This window comes from Amblyomma mixtum, chromosome 2 (genome assembly GCF_055824585.1).
Source record: "Amblyomma mixtum isolate Tamu chromosome 2, ASM5582458v1, whole genome shotgun sequence".
NCBI classification, from domain to species: Eukaryota; Metazoa; Arthropoda; class Arachnida; order Ixodida; family Ixodidae; genus Amblyomma; species Amblyomma mixtum.
In genome coordinates, this window is record NC_143013.1 from 20,867,056 (window position 1) to 20,877,319 (window position 10,264).

The following is a 10,264-nucleotide window of genomic DNA, read 5'->3' on the forward strand; positions in this document are numbered from 1 at the left end:
CGCGTTCCCCAGATCCCTGACTGGGGAACTTAGTTCGAATAACGTTGTCCAATCGGATGGGCCATTGATGACGCTGGCGGTACCACCCACGGCACGGGGCGGTGCTGAAGCTCTCTCGCTCTCTCACAGCTTGGGGGATGAGAAGGGGAAGACAGTCATCAAACACAGATGCGTCACCTTGACCACTGCCGCAAGTTTTATGTGCGTTGCATCCGTGGGAAAGCAGAATCCCGCAGTCCTCTCGCACGTGGTTGAACCTCCTCGAACTCCCCCGCCGGATGGACGAAGCACGAGACCCATTCGACACAGCGTCTTTCAATTAGCAGCCTCGCTCAGCGTGACCCTGCGTAGCATCATCCCGTTCGGTGACCCGAAGGCCGACTCGGCCAACGTATACCGCTGCTTCCGCCGTGCTTCATGTGCATCTCTGCTTCCAGCGTTGCTGCTGCTGTCGCAAGTTCTCGCCGCATCTTTGCCTAACGACGACACTCGTCTGACAGTAATTTCTCCCAGGCCCGTGGGAGACAGCGTCCTTCGATCGGTTCGGAGGTTCGGTGATTTGGAGAGCAACAACCCCGTCCGTCGTCGTCTATGCTTCTGCCGCCGGCGCCAGGCCTCGTCATATCCCTTGCTTTGCGATGAGTCACACCCGGCTCCCAGGACCACGTTGTCCACTCTTAACAGCTCGTCCGCGGTCCGAAAAATCTCGAATGGCCAGCGTTCACGACCGCTGGGCAGGAAGAGATGAGGCCGGAGTCGGGTGGAAGGGCTGGTTTCCAGAAATGGCATCCAAGCTCGAACATTCAACAAAGAATGGCATCAGTGGACTGTTCCACGAGACAGGGCACTGATCCACAAGCAAGCGCTCGGAATTTGCCAAAGACCCACCAGGCTTCCCACAATGACAACAAATGTTTACTAAAACATGACTGAATTTTGGCGTAATTTTGGTGCCGAGAAAGCGCAATATATCCCCTTTGAAATCGCCAAAGACGGACTGCTTGGACCAAGGTTAAAAACAATAACCCACACACAGTAGGTGGTCCTACCAAGTACTCCTGTCTACAACAATCGGCTGAATCCATCAGCATTTCCGTGCGGTTTTCCGTTCCTGAAACGCATCGAGAAATTGTTTTTGGAGAGCAGGACTCCGTCTAAGCAAGCGACCATTTTTGGGGGGACAAAACTGTCATAAGCACGTTTGAGACGATGGTCAGTCTCAAATATGAACTTTGCGCCGTTCAAGTAACTCTGGTAACCCGACAACATCTGTGCCGCCTAAACCAAACGCGCGCTCTTTGTCTAAAGCGCTTAACGCTTCTCTACATGTCAGCCTGCGGCTGACGTACTGAACATGGTGCTCTTCGTGGCCGTCGCCAACTTGATTTAAAATAGCACCCAGTTCTCTATCACTGGCGTCACACTGAACTTCTTTAACAAAATAAGTGGCCCGAATCAAAGGTCTGGACACGAGCGCTTCCCCCAGACGAGTTTTCTCTTCGGTCATTTCAGTGTACGTCAGTGAGGCTCCCTTTTCGTAAGGTGTCAGTCAATCAAGGGATCAACGCTCCGCCTACGCGACGCTAAGCGTAGTTCTACTCGAGCTGCACTCCTGTGAGTGCCCTTATCTCTTGGTAGCATGGGAAATCAACACCTGTGATTTCTAACTCAGTGACGCCATAGCCTTTGTCTAAGGTAAGGAAAAAAAAACAGTAACCTCCGATCAACTCGTTTTAACTGAAAAGTAGCCTTTCCCTGCCTGATTTCATAAACACAAACAAAAAAAAGAGGAATAAAAAAAAGAAACAGCTACTTCGAATCGCCACGCGGGGGGGAAAGCTGACTCCCCGCCGCCGAGTCAGCTAGGTACATTGCTGCTATAAATACCTAATCATTTTCTCAGACCAAATTTTGTAGCACGACAAACTTTGCAGATTGCTCGCATTCAATGTTCCCATGTGTGACCATTTATTTAGTGTCTGATAACGTACACCGAAATGAAATAACATGTAAGGTTCATTTTATCACAGAATAAATGCCGCATATGTAATACATGTCTATAATGTGCTAAATTTTACCTTATAATTGAAGAATCTGCTCCCAGAATTAGGCGGGCAGACAATGGCAACATGCTTCCCATCAACTGCTCCTAAGCAGTTGGGGAACTGCCAGCGTGCTGCAAAGTCTTGGCCAATTCTTCGCCAGTCTTCTTTCGAGGGCGTCTGGAAGCAATCAGCACTAGTGTTGTAAGTGAAACAGTTGCAATCCTATGAAGGCATACATAAAATGACGCTTTTGATGCAATGAAATTTAACCACCTATTAGACTAATCTTTTTCACCTGTGCTCTCCTTAATGACTGTTGTGGAAGTAAATTTATTAATGTTCTACTCAAGCCAAAGCCTCCTAGTATTCAGAACTTTTCTAACCATGCATCAGGTGTACATTTTGTGGCTGGTATGCCATTTATCTGCTTATACAGAACTGTAATGTGCATTTTTCTAGCGATTGTTTGTATCTTCACAATTTGGACGGCTGCAGGTGGATAACATCTGACATAATTTATTTATTTACTTTTTTATTTACTGCAATTCCAACAGCACAACAAAACAGCATTACAATAAGGGAGAGAGAACGGGGGGGGGGGGGGGGGGGGGCAACACACAAATGAAAACAGGCAGCAAACTGCTAAACAAACAATTCAACCGTGACACATCGCCGGTATACCCCAAAAGCACAAGAATTAAAAGAGCTATAGCATAGTATGTTCCTTTAAGTAATTAATTCCACACGAACAGGGTGTTGTTAAACAGTAGTAGACAGGTTGCATATAAAATTCTGTTTGCTGCAAGTTAACACAAAATTTGACTGTGCAAAGCTGTCTGTTGAAGAGTTTCAATAGCCATAGAAAGGCACAAATTTGGCACAATAGGCACAAATTTGACATGCCATGAACTTTAACTAGAAGCAAAGATTACATCAGATTTTTTTATATCCTGTAAAAATAAAAATGTGAGCTTCTTAACCAGTACGTCTGATACAAAGAAGACAGTGGGCCTACAAAAGACCACTCATCCTGTCTACTCCGTAACGTCGTCCCATCCTTTGCAGTTTCCCTTTCTCCAAAATTAAAATGGCTTCTACCTATTTGAAAGTGATTTCAACAAGTGACAGACTTCGCAACAAAGGGTCAACCAACCTGCATGAAATGATCTTTGAGTCGTTCCCAGATGGCCCGACATGCTGCATGAATGCACCGCCGCGCGGTTTCAATGCCAACACGGTATGCCAGAGCAATATTACATATGTCCTGACCCGAAGCCAGGTAACTGCAAGAGAAAGATGACAATGAATTCATGTTGAGGCACTTGCTTAGCACTTCTGCTGGTATCATGTCCTAGTTTTCTATAATTTTATTCTGTAAACACAGTGCCAGGACTTGCAACTTCAAGGTTTTGCAAATGCAAGATTATTGGTTTAGAATATTCGTACATTCAAGTAATCCCGTCAAGACTACTACTACACAACCTAATTTGCTGTACATGCTCAGTGTGTGTAAAAACCCATGTGGCTAAAATGTATGCAGCCCTTCACTATGCCATCTCTCATACCTGCAAAGGCTTTGGGACAAACTTTAGAAACCAGCCAAACTTTACACCGGCCCAAAAGGGAGGGAATACATGCAAGTAGAGTGGTAGTAACTCTGAAGAACCACTCATTAAGCATTAAGATAATCTTATTCCTAAGAAATATGTAACGTGTATATGGCAATGTCTCGTGCCACGCACAAATGCATAAAAAGTAAACGCAGTATGCAACATGTGCTAGGCAGATCATACGAACATGTCAATGTATGAATTGCATTAAGTGTTCTCTGATAACGTTCCACTTCCTGAAGTGTGTACATTGAATACTTTTGGCTTATTAGGCTGTTTATATACAGAAACGTTGGAAAACTGAACAAACTGCAGTGAGTTTTGCAAGTATTTCATTACACTGCAAATTTTAGCAGATTTTACAGCTAACCGAGCATTCTTGCTAACCCATATGTAATTTAATTTAGCACCTTAAACAGGCAGGCAATCTCAACATCTGACAGGTGTCAAATTCATGTCCACACACGATATTAACACAAGCACACTACATGTTCAAACACTCCTTGCAAATCAAAACTCGGACACACCTCAGTGCTATTGCTAGCCGCTCGCCTGGTTCCAGGGGCTCTCTTGCGACGTATTGCCTGGTGAGGTCGGGGGCCACATAGCTCAACAACTCGTCAAAGAGCTGTGGTGTCATTCTATAATATTTGAAAAAAAACTTGTGGTCCCCTTCTCTCATGCGACGCATCTGTTGACAAAAAATACACAAAATGTAATGATGCAAAGACAGAAATAAAGCCTAGCAGGAATTTCCTCAATATTACAAGTCAGTGGTTTACTACAATACGGCACCCATGAAAACCACTGAGCTGAAATTCTCCTGAAACTTGCCTCATTGAGTGCTCTGATAATGGGGATGCAATTTTTCTTTTCTTATGACCCTTCTTCACTGTTGTGTAGTCATAAAAAAAAAAGTGATGAGTGGAAGTGATGAGTGACTGATCAAGTCGGGCAGAACTCATTTTTGGCGCTGATGAAACACTGTCCAGTATGCAGAAAATTATTTTTGTTGCCTTTTTCGGCTGCGGATGCATGGAAACACGCACTATCCGAACGGTTTGCCCCACTGCAGTGGGTATATTGAACAGCTAGTGCCCTAGCTTAACTACAGCTTCAGACTGGGCCGCATCCGACCAGGAGCTAATTTATGGGTCAGTCACGGAGGGGGCAGTAGAGAGGGGGTGGAGGAGGGGTATTGCAACAAAAATCCTTTGCACCTTTTGTTTTATTGCAAGAATGTGGTCTAATACGGTTTTCCTACGTATTTTTGAAGGGACGGGTGCTCTTCCCCTCCATCTCCACGTCTGTTCCTGCATCAGGTGCAAGAACTAAGGACTGCTACAGTTTGGTTTATTTGCTAACTGCAATCATAAGGAGTGGCAGTAAAAAAAAAGCTGTCACGCTGCCTTAAAAATGAGAGGCTCCGCCGAGACAATTCTCCCTTCTGTCGCTACTGTACTCTACCATGGCTAGCCTCGACGGGCGATGTAGGTCCGGTCGGGCCGCGACCGAACAAAACGCATCGTGCGCTGTTCACTTTTACCGTCACAGCACAGGCGCAAAATAGTTTGCTGAATGGCGCTGGGCACGCTACCCTTTGATTATACACTTATAGTAAGCGAGGGTACTTACAGCCGTGTGATACAGTCCTTCTTGCTTGCGCGCCGCGAAAACAGGCCGCACCCACCAGCGGGGTCTTCTCCGCTGTTGCCGCGCCTGCCTCTTCTTCAGCAATAGAAGCAACAACGCTCTCTTCAAAAGCAGCAGAAGTCGCCATTGTCTGTTTACCGCTGGCATGACGATCAAACCGGCACTCGAATTGTTGTTGTGGTTGTTATTGTTAGCCTGCCAGCTGAACTAATAGCCGCTGCTCGTAATCGGTACTCGGACCAACGCAACTTAGTTGCTAGCACTGGGTAATGAACCTGTACTGCTCCGCTGAACACGCACTTCTTGAAACTAAATGTACTTTTTAATTTCAACTCCTACGATACAATGTTTTAATCAACCAACAATTTGGCCTTCATTACGTTCCTGTTTCAATAACAAGGAAAGCCTAACGACCATTACATGACAATTCAAGGGTTTTGGTTTTGGCCGGTTTCGGTTTGTTTCGTGGTTTGGTCTAGCAACGTTACCTGCAGCGCGCGACCGGGCTAACCGGGCGCGCACTAGCGCCATGAGCTTGGAGTTGTGCAGCGCGTTTTATCAGCGTCGGGGCGCGGCGCTCAGCGCGCAGTCGCGCGCGGCGAGCGGCGCGCAGGGCTTATGGAGTTGGGGCTTACGTCTTTCAGACGCGCCCGCCGGGGTCGCGCTTTGACTGATTGTACTGCGGTCAACTCGTGACAAAAGGCTGCAGAAAAAAACGATCCCCGACTCTCACTGTCGTTTCCGCGCCCCCTCGAGGCTCTCCGAAAACCTTGGTCGCGCCTACAATGTCGATAACCGACTCTGGCTCTGGACAACGAGCAGTGACCAGCGCGAGAAGGTGCCTCTTTCTCTCGCCCCAAGCAGGAAGCTCGGCTACCCTTTCGGCATGCGCGCTTCTTAGAATGCGGTGCCAAATATGAAGGACGAATCCTTTCCAGGTGCGCCCGCCGAACACGCCTGCATATGTCGTCTCGATTGTTCGACGCCTGCGTTCGCATGCGCTGAGTGCCGCGCAACCCTGCGCCTTCTGATCTCTTGGGCCGCTTTGCCTTTTTTCTAACTGGCTTTTTGTCCGGACGGCGCGGTCTAGGCTTTCTTACAGGCCGATGCCCCTTGATGCACTTCGCGCCTGTTTTGGTCGGAAAACGCACACTTCCTTTTCCGTTGCTGCAGTCAGCCTTCGAACGAGCTGCACATGTCGCCAGATCATTAACTGCAGTTGCAAGTCTATGAGGCGCTACGCGGGAAGGCTTCGCCTTACCTTCCACCGCATTTCTTTCTTTCGCACCTGTGCGCGCAACCGAATTTAGGGCTTTGAATTTGATTCGTTTTCTCGTGGTTCTTGCCCTTTTTCTTTTTCTGCGCCTAGACTGTACCGCGTGCGTCTCCTGATCACAACTAGCTATCTCTAGTTTTTCCGTCGCACTTTGGAAATTTTCCTCAAATTCCGAACTGGCCTCTGTGCCTTCGCAGCAGAGTGCCAGATCCACGCAGCTGACAGACGGGCATGAAACTGCCCCTGAGATCCCCAGCTCATTCCCTCGGGAGTTGTCGTCTCCAGCTTGCCTGTTGCTCTGCGCGCCATTCTCTGCATTGCAGTGCTCAGCTACAACTGAGCCCGCCTGGCTGTCGCTCTGCGCGCCATTGTCTACATTGCAGTGCTCAGCTACAACTGAGCCCGCCTGGCTGTCGCTCTGCGCGCCATTCTCTCTACTGCAGTGCTCAGCTACAACTGAGCCCGCCTGGCTGTCGCCCTGCTCAGCTACAACTGAGTTGTCCTCCCGGGAAGTCTGGCTGTTGCCCTGCTCAGCTACAACTGAGTTGTCTTCCCTGGAAGTCCGGCTGTTGCCCTGCTCAGTTACAACTGAGTTGTCTTCTCTGGAAGCCTGGCTCTTATGGCTATCCTTTTCCTCGGCAGCCTCGCACTCTTCTTGTGCCAGTATTACCAAGGTAGCCTCTCCGGAGCCTTTGCCACTGAAGCCACTGTGACATTCCAATTCGCTCTTACCGCGGTTGTTACTCTCAAAAGGGGTTTCCGCTGTTTCAACTTCGAAACCTTTCTCGCTAGGAAAATCTCCCTTTTCGCGGTTCTGCTGGTTTGACGCCTGTATCGACTCTACTGAAAGTGTCGCGCTCGCAACTGTCCCGACAAAGTTGTCCGTTGCCACTCCTACCTCACTTGGAGGAGAATCCTCGCACTCGTGTAGTTTAGACGCTATCTCGGAATGCTCTCTCTTAGCATTACGTCCAACTTCTCCGGACACGGTCTCGGATTCTGCGGCTTTCCTTGGACCACCGCACCGGTTGAACGCGTTCTCTGCCACTTCCCTCGTGGTGTCGCGATTTACCAACGCGGCTACGGTCACAGACTTTTCGGGTCTTATCTGCGGACCTATTTCATCAGCATCGCTTGCTCTTTCAGGACTTCCGGCTCTCACACTACCGCCCTTTCTTCGTATTTCGTTTTGAAGTTCTAATATCTTTAGTTTCCTTATTTCATTTTCAACCTTCCACTTTTGCCGTTGCCGTTCCCGTTCCTTCTCTTTTTCCCACTCCCGATCAGCTGCTATTTTCTCCCGCTCGGCTTTCTCTTTAGCCTCTTGGTCGTGTTTTTCTTTGCGGGCTTTTTCCCCCTGTACCAAATTCCACGTATCTACCAGCAGTTCATCGTTATTTTTGACCTGTTCACGAATGAATTCGCACAGTTCAATTTTGGTTATTTTGCTAGGCACTTCAAAAGACAGTTCCTCGCATATCAACAGCAAGTCCGACCTCCACAATTCCATTAGTTCCATGACAACGCCTTCTCCGCTTTGGCTCTGCTAACACAACAATGCCTTGAGAATAACCCCTCTCAAACGACAAAGCCCTGATTCCCAGTCAAGATTATTCTCTGAATCTTACAGCCTGGCGAATCCCTTAGCAAAAGCCAAAACGCTCACCCGTGGAGAAAGTACGATGTTGCACGGTCCATCCCAGCTGCTGCCAACCAGTGTTAGGAACGGGGCCACAACCCCACCGCTGAATCCAGTGTTGAAGACGGAGGGGTCCTGGAGATGACTAACTCGTTTAGCCCCACAGGTACCGGCTCCGAATGACGTTGTCGGACTGCGTTATCGAGGAAACTGTACAGAAGGGTTTATTCTACATATTTACAGATGAGAATTGAATCGAATGCAATGCTCCGATCACACAACAACATCCCTTTAAATACGGTTCGCGTTCCCCAGATCCCTGACTGGGAACTTAGTTCGAATAACGTTGTCCAATCGGATGGGCCATTGATGACGCTGGCGGTACCACCCACGGCACGGGGCGGTGCTGAAGCTCTCTCGCTCTCTCACAGCTTGGGGGATGAGAAGGGGAAGAAAGTCATCAAACACAGATGCGTCACCTTGACCACTGCCGCAAGTTTTCTGTGCGTTGCCTCCGTGGGAAAGCAGAATCCCGCAGTCCTCTCGCACGTGGTTGAACCTCCTCGAACTCCCCCGCCGGATGGCCGAAGCACGAGACCCATTCGACACAGCGTCTTTCAATTAGCAGCCTCGCTCAGCGTGACCCTGCGTAGCATCATCCCGTTCGGTGACCCGAAGGCCGACTCGGCCAACGTATACCGCTGCTTCCGCCGTGCTTCATGTGCATCTCTGCTTCCAGCGTTGCTGCTGCTGTCGCAAGTTCTCGCCGCATCTTTGCCTAACGACGACACTCGTCTGACAGTAATTTCTCCCAGGCCCGTGGGAGACAGCGTCCTTCGATCGGTTCGGAGGTTCGGTGATTTGGAGAGCAACAACCCCGTCCGTCGTCGTCTATGCTTCTGCCGCCGGCGCCAGGCCTCGTCATATCCCTTGCTTTGCGATGAGTCACACCCGGCTCCCAGGACCACGTTGTCCACTCTTAACAGGGCCGATGTCGTCCGTGGTCGCAGATGGCGACGGAGAGGACGGCCTCGTCTCCCATTTTACCTCAGAAGAGTGTTTCGACTTGATGACGACCTTGACGACAGTCGAGGGTTTCGAGGTTCGGCCTTTTTTCAGCATTCGCTGCTCCTCCTCTTCTTCCTGCTGCTGCTTTTTCTTCCCCATCTTTTCTTCATTCTGTATCAGAACCACCTCCCAGCTGGTACTTTTCGTGCCCTGGCGGATGTCTGGTAGGCCATCTTCCTAAGTGGTTGCGAACCACAGCAGTTGACAGGCCAACGTCCTCAAGAGTCCTGTCGACAAGCTCATCAGCTTCTCTAGACGAAACAAGAACAAGCGCGCTACAGAGAGGGTGAGCCTGAAGACGCGGCTAAGCGCATTTGTAATCCAGCAAAGGCGGCTTGAGATAGAATTAAGCAGCCTGTCTCATTACTGAGACTAGCATTGAAACCTGAAGTAATACATAGTTGTTTTTTTGCTACGAAACGTCTCCCAAGCGATTGCAATATATTTTTAACCTCTGCCGATGCTATCGACGAGTAGGCTTGTCTCCAAATGCTTCTTAAATCACCGCGTTGGCTCAGTAGTAATGGTGATCGGCTGTTAACCTTAAAGACTTGTGTTTGATCCCGGCCGTGGCGGTCGCATTTCAATGGAGGCGAAAGGTTAGAGGCCCGTGTTTTGAGCGACATCAGTGGACGTTAAGGAACCCCAGGTGGTCAAAATTATCCGAAGCCCTGCACTACGGCGTCCCTCATAGCATGAGTCGCTTTGGGACGTTATAGACCACATGCTTTTTTAGTCTGGAGTATTAAAGGCATTTCAGTCCGTGTTTTAGGATTTAATGCGTCCGCAGTCAGTCAGACAGACCCCAGCATTCTTCCAGAGTGGGATTTCGGGAATATAAAGCAGTGTGGTATGGTGTGTAGTTCGTCCTGAAGGTACATAGGGGCTATGAGGGACTCCGTAGTGCTCCGGACTGGTTTCTTCCACCTGGTCTTATTTTAACTCCGCACTAACACACAGCTGAAGCACCTCA

General features: G+C 49.0%; 1 protein-coding gene across 1 annotated transcript; it reads right to left on the reverse strand.

The window, feature by feature from the left end:
- Nucleotides 1–2,057: 2,057 nt before the first annotated feature.
- Nucleotides 2,058–5,852, reverse strand: LOC149358625 (uncharacterized). The gene is made up of 4 exons (XM_089567570.1): nt 5,291–5,852; nt 4,183–4,346; nt 3,199–3,328; nt 2,058–2,222 (listed from the first exon to the last, which is right to left on the reverse strand). Exons 1-4 carry the CDS (start codon nt 5,453–5,455, stop codon nt 2,058–2,060), a joined length of 624 nt encoding a protein of 207 aa, XP_089423696.1. The 5' UTR covers nt 5,456–5,852.
- Between the last annotated feature and the right edge of the window lie 4,412 nt (nt 5,853–10,264).